This window comes from Wasmannia auropunctata, unplaced genomic scaffold, assembly GCF_000956235.1.
Source record: "Wasmannia auropunctata unplaced genomic scaffold, wasmannia.A_1.0 LD336078.1, whole genome shotgun sequence".
NCBI classification, from domain to species: Eukaryota; Metazoa; Arthropoda; class Insecta; order Hymenoptera; family Formicidae; genus Wasmannia; species Wasmannia auropunctata.
In genome coordinates, this window is record NW_012026812.1 from 3,053,679 (window position 1) to 3,068,107 (window position 14,429).

At 38.7% G+C, this 14,429-nt stretch overlaps 1 protein-coding gene across 1 annotated transcript in view; it reads right to left on the reverse strand.

Annotated features, from left to right (window-relative positions):
- Positions 1 to 14,429, reverse strand: part of LOC105448946 (baculoviral IAP repeat-containing protein 6) — a 28,969-nt gene that overhangs the window by 12,555 nt on the left and 1,985 nt on the right. Inside the window, exons 3-29 of the mRNA XM_011687847.1 lie at positions 13,900 to 14,144; positions 13,369 to 13,708; positions 11,695 to 13,228; positions 11,396 to 11,570; positions 10,991 to 11,209; positions 10,312 to 10,732; positions 10,058 to 10,211; positions 9,571 to 9,721; positions 9,259 to 9,483; positions 8,914 to 9,168; positions 8,543 to 8,828; positions 8,283 to 8,444; positions 7,534 to 7,839; positions 5,865 to 6,161; positions 5,363 to 5,577; positions 5,106 to 5,262; positions 4,781 to 4,972; positions 4,385 to 4,605; positions 3,889 to 4,136; positions 3,469 to 3,644; positions 3,067 to 3,254; positions 2,821 to 2,962; positions 2,209 to 2,368; positions 1,575 to 1,956; positions 1,053 to 1,179; positions 679 to 837; positions 95 to 252 (exon numbers count right to left, since the gene is read on the reverse strand). Coding sequence (XP_011686149.1) covers positions 95 to 252; positions 679 to 837; positions 1,053 to 1,179; positions 1,575 to 1,956; positions 2,209 to 2,368; positions 2,821 to 2,962; positions 3,067 to 3,254; positions 3,469 to 3,644; positions 3,889 to 4,136; positions 4,385 to 4,605; positions 4,781 to 4,972; positions 5,106 to 5,262; positions 5,363 to 5,577; positions 5,865 to 6,161; positions 7,534 to 7,839; positions 8,283 to 8,444; positions 8,543 to 8,828; positions 8,914 to 9,168; positions 9,259 to 9,483; positions 9,571 to 9,721; positions 10,058 to 10,211; positions 10,312 to 10,732; positions 10,991 to 11,209; positions 11,396 to 11,570; positions 11,695 to 13,228; positions 13,369 to 13,708; positions 13,900 to 14,144 — 7,295 coding nt within the window. The remainder of the gene's footprint in view (positions 1 to 94; positions 253 to 678; positions 838 to 1,052; positions 1,180 to 1,574; positions 1,957 to 2,208; positions 2,369 to 2,820; positions 2,963 to 3,066; positions 3,255 to 3,468; positions 3,645 to 3,888; positions 4,137 to 4,384; positions 4,606 to 4,780; positions 4,973 to 5,105; positions 5,263 to 5,362; positions 5,578 to 5,864; positions 6,162 to 7,533; positions 7,840 to 8,282; positions 8,445 to 8,542; positions 8,829 to 8,913; positions 9,169 to 9,258; positions 9,484 to 9,570; positions 9,722 to 10,057; positions 10,212 to 10,311; positions 10,733 to 10,990; positions 11,210 to 11,395; positions 11,571 to 11,694; positions 13,229 to 13,368; positions 13,709 to 13,899; positions 14,145 to 14,429) is intronic.

The window sequence follows — 14,429 nt, forward strand, 5'->3', positions numbered from 1 at the left end:
TATACATTAAAAATATTAGTGTCACGATTTGAAATAGATTAAATGTTACTCTATTACGACTCGCCTCTCTTCGTCAATAAATTCATTTATTTACCACGAGAGTGCAGATATTAGGCTGGAAATGGCTGCTGGACTGAGTGGAATCAGAGGTGTTAAAGAGGGTTCAAACTGCGAGCCTGGATGCTCAGTAGCGGCGTCCATATTCAGTGCGAACCAGAGTTGGAGTACGAGTTCTAAGTTCGTACTGTTATTCTGTTAAATGGACATAGGTAAAAATGTATGCATTATCGGTAATAAATAACGTATTCAAGAAAAAGTGCAATTTAATACAAAACATCTATAGTAAGAATAAAATCAAATTGATATAATGCTTGATATAATGTATATATGCTTGTTAAAAACGGAATCAATTAGACAATACGAAATATAAATATATAACTTAGTTTAAAAATTTAAAAGAAATTACGTAGTTTAAATAATTTTGTTAATTGAAATAACATTAATTTTCTAATATTTTCTAGTGATGAATTTTTCGATTTCAAAGAAAGAAATAAGCCAAATTAATACGTTATTTAAAACAAAAGTCAATAACGATAAATATTCTACGTTGATCTATAAATAATGTATCTAATAATAATATATCGTAAATGTATTTTATTTCGGTAATAAATAACTCACCCGTAGATATAAATCTGTGAACATCTTCTCAAAACATCTTGTTAACATTGAAAGATTAGAAGGAGTAGGATCGGAAAAGTTTCCGGTTTCCTGACTTCTGTCGTTCGTTTCGGTACGCAAGAACGGTTGTTGACAACAGCGATTTGCTTCTGTCGGCACCTATAATACAAAATTCGATTTGCATAATAGCACGTCTTTATGATATTATTTCTTATAAAAAAAAAACAAGCATTAATAATTAACCCCTTCTCTTTCCACTAAGAAAAGTTTTTAAAACATCTAGCACACACATTTAAATAAGTGTGTAATTTAATTATTTTACACAACACAGAAGATGAGAAAAGAAATATACTTTTATATTTTTTATTACTAACGTGTATTGTCGCATTTATACTGTGAGGTAGATTATACATGCCGACCGTAGAAAGTATTCTCAGTGATATTTCTACGCCCATTTCAACTCCGTATTCCAAGCGTGCGTCCATCGCTAAAGAAATGCTCCTAAAAACATATCATTTATTGCTTTCTAATCAGATCATATATAAAGTTGAAGTTGAGATGGATAAGTTGTATCAAAACTCTTGAGCACTGATGCTGAATACAGATGAGATTCCGCGTAAAATTTTTATAAAATTTGAACTATCTTATCGCAAAAATTATTAATATACACGTATATTAATATACACGAATACAAACGTAACAGTGTTAAATAAAGTAATGCTTTGCATATATACAGCCCTTCATATCCAACACAATAATTACTGCGTAAAAATGTTCTGCGCCAGCATTTGACATTACGAAAAAGAGTATTAGTGCTTGAACAATCATCTGTACTTAAAAATCATTTTTTAAATATCCAGAATCAAAGTGAGAGCGAAAGAAGAGATCCTAAATACCCAGTAATGGCAGAAGTTAAAATTTTCGACACTGTGCTGTCCTTCTTCAACATGTTTCTGCCACGCTCCAATATGTCGTCCAGAAAGTCTTCCAGTTCGCTGTCGTCCGACTCCAAGAGGGACGGCAGGTAACCGTTGGATTTGGACGTGCCGGCGGTGGTCGCAGTTACCACGATATTATCTTGCACGTCCTCGTCCGCGTCGCCTTCGGCGAAACCTTCGCCTAGCGTGGCGACGGAAGGCGCACTGGTACCAGCAACATTCGCCGAATCCTCCTCCGCCGCACGACTTTCGTCTGTATGACTTCCAAGAGACTCCAAAATTTCCTCGGACGGACTACCTTCATGCGTAGACGTACATGCTCTGGGATACAATCGTCCTCCTGCAGATCACAAGTTATTTTTCTATTTATTTCAATTTAATATTTAATCCAATCGCTAGAATCTACTGTTTCATCACTATTTATTTTATAATTTACTCTTCAATCGCTAAAATTTGCTTTATTAAAAAAAAGGTAGAGAGCAAATTTCCAAATGCTTTAAAGATTTCTTGTGTGAATAAAGTATTATTATTATGAATTATTTATAATTATATTATATTTCTTCGTGATATATTACGATAAATTGTAAATCACCTTCTAACAGGTCCATTAGAAGACAGGAAACAGCATGCGACGACCAAGCAGCGTCAGACGTATCCGTTGCCAATCTGATTAATTTCAAGAGTTGTTCCTCGGTCATAAGCTCGCACAAGCCTATTGCGGGACGTGTAGATACTACTAGCCTAGCGACTACCTATGTACGATAATTCAAAAATGTAATTATAGACGTATAGTTACGAAGCCGCGTAGATATTATGATCCAACTGCCTTATCTATATAATTAAATGTTAAAAAGTATCGGAAGATTTACGTTCTAATCTATGTAAAATTTTTCTTTTACATTTTATAACGTATAATATTAAATTTCAAACTATAAATTACAAATTCGATTGAAAGCAAAAAAAAATATACGGAGCTTCAAATTCACAAACAAAAGTTTTCCTTCTCCCAAGCCAGGCTATAGCATTTCAAAAATATTTTACAATGTAATTTTATGATTCTTGAGAAAGAAAACTTCGAATAACAAAATTCGACTTCGGTCGAGTTCAAATAGACTTTAATTGAACAAAATATTACAAAATCTGACCAGAATCCATGGTGCAGCATAGTGATAGTTCGCGTGTCTTTGAACTTAATAGACCTTACCTTGCAAGCTAACAGAAACATATCCACATTAGCTGAATTGTGCAGAATGAGCGCGATGAGGCCGCGTGCCACTGGCAAAACATTCTGGTGAGATAAGTTCGTCACGTTGTACTCAACTTCCATATCCATGACGTCCGATTTGCTGCAAATACATACATAATATATAAGAAATAAAAAAATGTATCTTTTTCGAAACATATCAGATATCTAAAAAAAATTAGAACAAAACTCTTGTTTTATACCAACCTGGTATTAGATCGCGCTTGACTGCAACATGGACTGCGGAGCAGCGACTCGTTCCTCTTAAGGATGTCCTTGTAATGCTTTGCGGAATGTTGCTTTAGCGTCTTCTTGAAATAACGTTCTTGAACCTTCAGGGTCGCTTCCACTTTATTGTACAATGTAGCGGCATCAGACGAAAGTGTCATCAATCCCTAAATAATCGTATATGAATATATATACTGTTATATTATAAAATAACTTTTATATCGTTAAAATGACTCAAAATATTTCACTAGAGATTCACTAGAGATATGTAGTCTAGGCACAAAAATTGATAAATGATATCTAAATAATATATATGTATATTTTTTAATCTAACATTTTATAAAAATTTATAAAAATCATCGCTTGACATTATATACGTACTTTGGACGCTGCAGATTTTTTCGCTTGTTCTAATTCGTGAAGCTGCTGTTTATGATGCAACAAACGCTTTTGCAATCTTTTACGGTAGCTACGAGAGGCTGACGATCGATTAGCATTGACATATCTCCTTTGCATGGCCGATTCTCCTTGAATGAACTCCCAACGAGAGAATAAACCTTCAAAAACATTGTAGAGATATTATTATTCCGTTATAAAATTACAATATAAATCAAAAGAGAAACGTCTCATTTTTTTTTAAGATTGCACTAAAGCACATTTACATTAAAATATTTTCACATGTGTGTACGTGGAATTGCTTTTCTTTTATACGCTAATTTTCTAGCACGATTTTAAAATATAACTAATGATTACGAAGAAAATTTTGTAAAAATGTGCATAAAACATGCCGCATGTGAATACCTTGTTCTCTAGTTTTCTCGTGATTGTCCTCGAAGCAGGGCGGTGGTGCGATGGTGTCTAAGCATACCGACAGAAATAATAATACCCAGCCTATTAAGGTGACGTCCAGTCGATTGGAATTGGATGGCGCGTTCGTAAGGGGAGCCAGTAATTTGCCCAGAGTACGAACCATGGCCTCAATAACTGAAGATTTATTTCCCCCGGCTATTAATGACTTCCGTCCAAGGAATGTTAGTAAAATAAACACCCTGAAAACAAATTTCAATTATAAAGAAATTTGCACTTTTAATAAATTAATAAATCACATTTATAAAACGCAATCAATTCACGTTTTATACGTCATAACCTGATAAAACAAGAAGCGATTTTTCTGAATTCTCTTCAAAATCTACATCTTTTTTATCTATATAATATTTATAAGTGTCACGACCGAAGCGATATATTCCCTCCCCTTTTTATTTACATAGTAATATATTAAATAAATATAAAGCCTCACCTATCCTGCGGAAAAATGTGTGTAGACGCCGACGAGTAAAGATTTATCAGGGTATTCGATAGGAAGTTGCCCCACCACGGTTGATGCCCAGCCATGCCGGCTAAGAGCGCAGCAGCATGAAGTTGCAAACGTGGGGCTGGCGTCACGACGCATATCGAATGGAAAAACTTCTCACAAATTGTTGGAGTGAAAACCTCGTATAACGACGTTGGTCGGTACACCTGTATTTCAAAAAGAAAAAACGCCACGTCACATGCAAAACTTGTCACGTATGAAGAGAATAATAGAAATCAAATGTGCCAATATCATAGAGATATCAAAAACGCAGCACAAATGACTTTATTATTTCGGTGATTCGTCACATAATTTCGCATTTAATATCTGCGATATACTTACACTTGGTACTGGACCAATTTCGTACACGGTATACAGTAGAATGTCGAGAAGAGTCTCTTCAAGAACTCGTAACTTGTCGCTGGGTGCGTTCGCGAAAGACGTCGTTGGCACATTCCGCAAACCTCTCCACCACTCGAGACGTCGCCAGACACTCCGTACGACATTTAATTGATGTTGGAACATGATACATTCCTATATAACATCGTGATCAATATGCGAATTGATAGATATATATATATTGAATTATATCGATATCGTCGAACTTGTCATTTTCGATTCTCAGTAATATCCGACAGTAACTTAACACTCATAATTGTATACTCACTTGGTATGTCGACATTATCTTCGCCGACGGCTGTTCCTTACTTTCATTAGGTATTTTGTTGTAACATAGATAATTTTGCATATGCATAACATTGGGGGTTTCCGAACACAGTAATGGATCCAACAAAGTTTTTAGTCTTTCAGTAGCTAAACTAAATCTAGAAACGAGAAAAGGAAACATTTCTATGCATCAACAGAAAACGAACACACGCATACTGATTCCTTTCTCTACTTTTCTTTTGTTTCTATCTTAATTACCTGCATTGTACATCCTCTGCTAAAGCTGATAATATGTTACACTGCGTGTCAATGGTAGCTTGTAAAGAGGGATCAAAAATCTCGAACGATGAAGCATCATTCATGGTTTCTTCCGAATAATCTTCCCCAGGCAAAACTACCATATGTCCGTAAAACATTCCTAATGGTATTTTACACGTAGTTGTGGACATTCCATAGCGTCCTATCGTAGTGATCTGATAATCGAAATAAATATTAACTTATAAATAGAAACTCGATTAATATTTTATAAGTAAAATGCAGAGAAAGACAAGCAAATTGATATAAATAAATGAAAAATTACAATAATAAAAAGAAAATACTGTAAACAAAATCGCGACATTTTAACTAACAATAAGATAATGTTTTAGGGATATGAAAAACTTATAGAATAAAGCGAATCAAATTGGAATAAGGTTTATGAACATCATAAGCAAAATGGGACAATTAAAGAGAGTCATTATTAATGTATTACGTATTTTACCTTGAGATATCTACACACGGGCGGCGGCTGAAGATCGCAGACGATCAACGGCTTGCTTCCGATATCACCGGCGACAATAAGCCGTGTGCCATCTATCTCTTCGCTCTTAGTCCAAATATCTATGGACAACGACACCAGATCGTTGCACGAAGGTATCATCAGATCGGTCAGCAGTATAGGCGACCCGAAGTCTAAAATAACGAATCGACGAGCCCCCGAATGCATTCGTTCGACAACCAACGCCTGCTGAGGCGGCCAGCACAGCAACCTCCCCCACGGGAATGTAATATCTTCTCGCTGCAACATTACGTAATTTATTAGTCGCCGGTGAAACAATTGTTCCTTAAGATTACACACTTCCCAAACGCAATGTGCCAAAAAATATAAGAAAGCGAAATGCTATTTTCACTGCGACGATTATTACTGTGGAAAAGGCAATTCGAATACATAAAAACAATTATGCTATACGTAACATCCCACGATTGGCGACCGCAATTTTTAATGACACATTCTCTATCGGGTATTTAATCATTAATTTATAATTTTCACAAATTGCAGACAATTTGACTTTCCGCAAGCAAAAAATGACATGTAAATAATAAAACCATATTTCCAATTTATTTCAAGTGAATGTCACTTCAATAAGAATATTAATAAATAAAATCAATTGCACATTAATTACAGAATGTGTCATTGTGTTAAGGTCGCCAGTTATGAGATATCTCAAACAGTTGAGTTATAAATTGAAACATAATTAAATCACAACTTTGTGTAATTTTCTGGAGGCACACATTTGTAGATCTATTGATGTATGTGTAAAAAGAGATAAGTTTGTTGCAAAACTCTTACGGTCTCTGTGGAATACAATAACATGTACATCAAAAATAAAATTAGATTATATTCGATATAATAACAACTAGTTCTAACTGCATCAAACAATAAAGCGAATGTATATAAAAAAAAAACTGTCGGCTGCGTGTACACACGCAAAAAATGCAAATTGTTTAAATGATGGCCTTAATATAAAACTAGTAGACAGCTAGTTCTTTGCTATGTGTGTGTGAATAATTAAAAGTAAAAAAGGAAGTTTGTTGCAAAACTCTTACGATCTCTGTGGAATACAATAACATGTACATAAAAAATAAAATTAGATTATATTCGATATAATAACAACTAGTCCTAACTGCATCAAACAATAAAGCGAATGTAAAAAAATAAAAAATAAAACAAACTGTGTCGGCTGCGTGTACACATAAAAAATGCAAATTGTTTAAATGATGGCCTTAATATAAAACTAGTAGACAGCTAGTTCCTTGCTATGTGTGTGTAAATAATTAAAATTAAAAAAAAAAGGAACGAGAAGAAAACCTGCTATGAAAGATGATATATGCAGTAATTATATGCAAGGATAATATTAACATCCAATACATAATTCAATAAATTTCATGTAACTCATGCAACTTGCACATCATTCAGCCTCGTTTGACAGATAGAGAATCTCTTATAGCGAACGAGTGTCTCTACTACAACCAGCATATTAACAAAGCGATTAAAACGACGAGAGGACGAGTCACTGAACTTAGAAACGGGAATTTTGTAACAAAGAAAAAAATGAAAAAAAAAAAAAAAAGAACAAGAGTAGTGCGTGTCTTCATCTAGGTCAATCTACCTTTTTAGGATTGCCCTCCTCAACTTTGTTTACAGCGGTATTGATACTTTGTACGCATGACTTTTCTTTCGTTACAATGGAACTTAATATGTGCGAGCTAGGCATATTATTTTGCGTGCTATGCCAGGTCTGGTTGTCGCCAGACATTTCGTTAGCCTCGTCATAATCCGATTGTTCGTCGGGCGTGAGCAATAGCTGCGGAGACGGCTTCTTTAGCACTCTTCCCGTATACATACAAAGCAGATCGCTTAACGTAGCTGTCGATTTAGCCTGAACATGTGGTCCTAGCGATCCAGCGTCCAAGTTCTACAATTAATATTTCTATCTGAATTAAAATCCGTCTACTCTAACATCTGTAACTGTATATGCGCCGCTTACAAGTTTTATGACATTCGAATAGTCATGGCTACGCACAGCCACTGTTTAATTACGAGAGAAACGCAATTCGCCTCGCCTACTCTACAAACGCCGAGAAATATATTTGGCGCGCTATGCATCTCGCAGATGGTACCGAATCTTACCAATTGCGCTCGGGTCTGCTCGAGTCTATTAGCCTAAATGCCACATTTGCGCGAGACAATTATAATATCGTCACCATTATTGATATCACGGCGATTTTTAACGAAGCAATGATTCAATTTATGGAGTTTGCTCTTGTCGTTACCGTCGTAAAAATATAACTCACTTGTTTCATCGGAAAGATACACGACAGCTCTTAATAGAGATTTAAATGCATGCAGGGGACTTACATATGTGTGAGGTATCGTTTTAATGTCAGGCACACCGTTGTTGCTCGTCGCTGCACTATCATACAAAGTGGGCCCGATATTAATTGTGCTCATGCCAGGATCGATCTTTTCCATCTTCGTGCCGTCGGAGGCAGCGTGACAAGTGAAATGAAGAGGTTCAACCTAAATCAACATTCAAAAATCGCAATGTATTATTTATAAATATAAATAACGTGTGGGATACAGTCGACATATTTACAATTATTTGTTAAACATTTTACCTCGAGGAGACCTTTCATATTGTGATTGGCGCACAATGCCTTCAACTTGCTGGATATTACAAATTCACTAGCGGGATGCGTAGGCAGTGTGAGTAGGTCCCTCAAGTCAATAGAGTCCTGCGATATCTTGGACGAGTGTACGGCACTCGACGAGGCGACAGACGGGCCTGTTTGCTCGCTGGTCACAACGGACGCGTAAGTCACGGGTATTGAACTAAACTTTGGTAACATCGGTGGCTCTAAGTCGAAAAGCTCCGTTTCAAAAGGCGTGTTGTATAGACCGAACCTGGAAGAGAATTCATTCATTAAGATTGTTAACACAATAAAAAATTTGGAAATCATAAGGAAATACGAATTAAGAGATACACAACCTCGTCGCGAGCAGCAAATGGTACGGATTCACTCTATTAGATATTTCAGTGGCTATCTGTTGCACCAGAGAGACGCACTTGTGGGCGATACTGTAATTTCTATCTAATGGCAAAAATCTGGTGATTAGCAATTGGAGCCATCTCAGTGAACCAGCCCAGTGAACTTCCACTATCGACGGCAGCAGGTTGACCAATACAGAGAGCATGGCCTCGTCGAAGGTTTGAGCCGGTGAATCCTCTATGTTATAAAATCCTCTAAAAAAGATACAATAAACGATTTTAAATAAATATTTCTTCGTATATAATCAGCATCGTGAACCAATGTCACTTGGAATGATCGCTCACCCGCTGCAAAGAACAATTAACTTAACGCATTTGTGCGCTATACTTCTGCCAGCGTGCAAGAGGCACGTCCGCAACAAGCTGGCTAGCCGTCCTTGAACCGAGCGTATCGTCTCCAATTGAAGAGCTTTAATCTCCGCGCTGTTCTGAATGCTGCGCAATCTCGTTAATCTTATTGACGCTACCCATATGAGAATGTCAAGAGCTATGGATTGCACGACGGGGGAGCTGCAAACGTATTTACTTTAAAAGTTAACGCGTTAACTTTCTGCAGACTCAAATATCGTTAAATTTCTATCATTCTTCATTACTCACTCGACAGGTACTTGCAAGCATGCGACATTCAGAAGGTTATCGACAAAGGTCTTGGATTCTAACATAGCGCATCTCTGCATCCTCTCGTCGGGCATGCTGGTGGGATTTACCGATCTCACGGTGATGGAGATCTCGTGAATCCAATTGCACCCTTGAACAGAAAATAAAGAGTGCATATAGTTTCTTAACGTGCAAAATTTTTAATGGGAAACGATCAGCATTTTCTTGTTAACTGAGTCAACAATCTAGCGACAATAAAATAGTAGGCTATTTTCACTATATTTGACAATAAAATAGTTGCACGTATGAAAAGAATATAAAACTTTTTTTCGAAAATTTTATGTAACGAGTTATTTTATATATAAGAAATTTAAATACGTTATTATATATAGTTAATTATTTTACATAAAATAAATTTGAATACGTTAATCAATTAATTAACAATTATTAATCATATATTACGTTTATATTAATAAAATATATTTACCAACGTAGCACCCTAACTTCTTGCTGTTCGCACCCTCTTCAAATCGTTCCCCAGCATTAGGGGGCGTGCCAAATGGACGTACTTCAAATATCTTCAGCTTTTTACAAGTGGGTGGCTTACTTTCTGCTAAATTTGCTTTTGATTTCGCAGAAGCCTTGAGAGTAGAAAAAGAGGAAAAAAATTTAATGAAACACCGATTCTATAAAGACGATGTGCAAAGAACGTGATGAAGGATTGATAAATACATTACTCACTCCATCCTTTTGGTCTATTAAAGCTTTGATGTGAACGAGCAAAGTTCTAGCCTTTGAGCGAAATAATTTCGGGCTTGTCAACGTTACGCATCCCGAGCGGCAAGACAGGTCTACGCAACGGTGTAAGTCGATAGGACCGCAGAGGATCTCGGTGTTGTGCTGACGCTGATACTCCTCCGTGACGACCGGGTTTTCGCTCTTTTGTTCGGCTCCTAGGTTAAATTCAATTCTCTCGTCCACGGGGGTGGTCGGTATCTTCTGGTGACCGATCCTCTTTATGTTTTGCTTCAACAAAGTAACCTGAATGGTCGGTAACTCTTGGCAGAACGCGTGCAAGGTAAATCGGACATCGACGTGCCCGATACTTCCCGCTGCGCCTCGAGGTAAAGTAAGCTCGAACACGTGTTCATCCCAAGTAGTCCTACGTAACATATAAGTATGGCATAACTTTGAAATACTTCGAATTTAAATTTTTATACTTTCCATTTTTCTTTCAACTGCGGATTCTTTGTCCAATTTTGTATCAATCTTCTCTTATCAAGAAGTACGGCATACTATTTAATTTACATTTCATTAAATTTCAATGTACATAGATATTTTAAATAATTCAAAGAATCCGCAATTAAAAATTAAAACGGAAATACAGCTTTCTCGTATGTTTATAATTATGTCTGCTTACGCATCATTTTGCAACCGCCACGTTCTCGTGTGATGCTGATCTTCCGACTGATGCAGATGCTGCGGATGACGTCTTTGTCTCTGAGCCTGCATCATTTCGCTCCAACACGGGGGGACGGTCGCGCTATACGCGGGGGAATGTCGACTGAACCGTGTGAGTTCATATAACAGCCCTAAGTCCCAGTACGAGAAGTTCGATTTATGCGCTAATAGCTCATCGCTGAAACGTAACGAAACATTTAAGAGTTAAAACACACGTCAAAGGAAGTTGCTCTTACACAGTGTTTTATAAACGACGTTGCAATAATTGCAATAAAAAAATGCAATGTTTTATGTAGCTCTTACACCAATGTTTACTACAAATTCGAAAAAAAAAAAAAACTAACGTTTGCTGCGCGAGACTTACTAACAAATCGACGACGTTGACGTGCTAGGAGCTATGTTTTCACAAGTACAGCTTCCCTCACTACCCATATTCACATCGTCAACATCGTCCTTCTCCTCCGCAGAGTCCTCCTCCTCCGCCGTGATGAAGAAATGCAACGTGCCGTCGCTCGTGCACACACACAGCCTTTCCAAACCTGAAAAAGCCAGCAATCTTAGCGCGCAAGTTCTCAACACATGATCTCCACAAAAATATTCCCTGAATCTTTGCCCCCGTTTATTTTTATTTTTTTTCAGAAACACTCTTAGAAGGACACTTACTGTTGCAATAAGTCGCCGAGATGAATTTCTTTCCGTCTAATCTCGCCTCCGTCACGGTCTTCAGCGTGCTCAAGTTCAACAATCTGACCACACCGTCCTTGCACACGAGGGCAACTTGTCCGGCGGGTTCCTGAACGGCTGAATTACTAGTGGAATTGGTACTAGAGTTAGTAGAAAACGACGTGCACTTTTGCTTCTCCTGAAGCGGGAGGAGCACGTGCTCCACCGGCGCCTGCTCCAAGGGTAATTCCCGCTTCACCAGCGGCTCCGACGCCACCTTTACCACCGGGCCCGTGAAATCCAGCGCGTACACAAGCAACACGGCGTTCGCCGTGCCGCTCTCGTTGCCGTGGATCTCGCCGTTTATCAATTTGCTGGACTGGCTGTCGTTGTGGTCCCAGTACATGTAGCTCTTCTGCGGGAAGAAATCGCTCTCGTCGTCGACGTCCATCTGATTGGTGTTCGACGTGGAGGATTCGACGGTGGCGTTGTCCGCCGCGGGGCACATCGCGACATACAGGTATCTCCCGTCCTTGGACGTGGTTATGTACGTGATGCGGAGCGAGTCCGGGGCGTTTATCGCCAGCGTCTTGACGACCACCGGTTCCGCCTTGGTAATCTTCATCAGGTCTAAGCTCTTTTTGTTTATCGTTGTCAGGTCGGATGTCGACGCGAAGTGGGTCGAGCCGTTGATAGGAGCGAAATTTGGATCGTAGGGGGTGGACGTCGTCGCGGCCGGGCCGAAGGGGATACCGATGGGGCTCGGATAAATGCCGTTGGAGGACGAGGCGGTTAGAGTAGTGGTCGGGAAGATGCCGTCGTAATGCGGACCGACTACCATGTCCGAGTCTACGTCTTCGATAACTGGCACTTCGTAAAAAATTTTGCCGAGGAAGAGCTCCTGGTACAGGCTCTCCTGGCGTCCGCCGTTCGAGCTGGCGCTGGTACCAGTCCCGGATAGGGTCTTCTTAGTCTTTGATTCTTTAGAATTGTCCTCCTTGATCGGCTGCGCCGTCGCAGCCTTATGATGAAAGTCGTACAGCACTAAGTAATGCAACCTCGACGATATGTACCTATCACCCGCTACCTTCATTATATCTAGAGTATCACTGGCAGCACTATTTACACTGTTCATCGCGCGAACCAACGACGACGAGCTCGCCAGATCGCTCGAGGCGGCCCACACGTTCTCTAAGGTTCTCAACTGCGAGGGATTGTTAACTGTCACTGTAACCCCGCACACTAAGCACGGCCGAATCTTATGCTCCGCCGTCTCGATGTTTATGGACGACGAGGTCGTGGAGGAGTTTGTGCCTTTCGCTTCCTCCCGCTGGGTTACCGGAGATCCCACCACCGAGAGCGCCGTAACGTGCACTTTGTAGAACGACGAGGGCTTGTATTCCGAAAGCGGATCAGAGTCCGAGCCTAGATTCGTTAAATACGGGGGCGTCAAATTTCTCGCGGCACAAAACTGTATCGATTCCTTATTGTTTATTTCTTGATCCAAGGGCGAGATATAAAATGATACTTCTCTCTGCAAAATAACGGTACGCATTACATTACTTTAATGAAAATAAAAAAAGACATACATAGGATAGGAATACCAAGATTAGCTTTTCAAATAAATTACTCGTGAATTTCACACTGATAATGCAAAATCTCGGAATAACTTACCTTCAATTGATTCGTTATGTTCCAAATATTTACAAAACCATTGGAAGAGGCTGTAGCCGCGAGGCCTGTGACATTAGTAGTACCTATGACGTCCACCGTATCGCCCGTCTCGCGAGCGGGAGCCGTTGCGAGGGTGACGGATAATGGAACATTCTGCGTATATTCACCCTTGACGAACGGACACGCGGGCGAATGCCTCTCATGCTCCGACCATGGCTCGTCAGTGGGTTCCCAACACACTAGGCATACGTTACAAGTGAAACACATCGCTCTGTCGTCACCAGTAGCATTTGGCTCGTGGTAGAAACCAGCCTGTGCCATTTGGTCGGGTAAAGCCCATCTGAAATAATATAATAAATATAATATATGTTTCTTTACACTTTTGTATGTCTGATAGGTCAGTAATTGCATTCATTTCGCCTTAAATCTTACATAAATGTAGAATATAAAAAAAAGTTGTGAAATAAAAAACGACGTCACTATCTCGACAAGAAATTGTTTCACTCGCCAACGATGCGACACGTTACATACTTGTAATTCATATGTGGCCATTTTGGAAAAGTATTACGACGTGCTGCTTCGCTAAACATTAACGCTCTATCAGTGGGACCACCTTCTAACGCAAGACTAGGCAGTAGGCCATTTAGTCGTTCATTGATCGCGGAGGCAATGGGCAGTGCTGCTATATGCCGATTTTGCCTTTTTAATTCCATCACTAAGCCGGAGCAAACGAGCTTTAAAGATCCATGCGGTAATTCCAGGCATATCGTATTCCACTGCAATTAAAATTTGCAATTATTTTCGTATGCAGAGTTCTAGCACTGATGAGTTCTAGCACACTTGTATTAACTCTATGTACATAATATGAAAATTTTGTATATATTTAATAAATTGCTTTGACCATTGTGTAACAGAAAGTACGAAACAAGATATATTTCAACTATTTCTCGTAATCGTAGTGTCTATCATAAACTTAAATTTTTCATTACATTAAAGATTTCTGTATAAACAGGTCTTTAATTAAATCTCTCTTAAAGTAAAATTTGTTCAAAATTGAATAA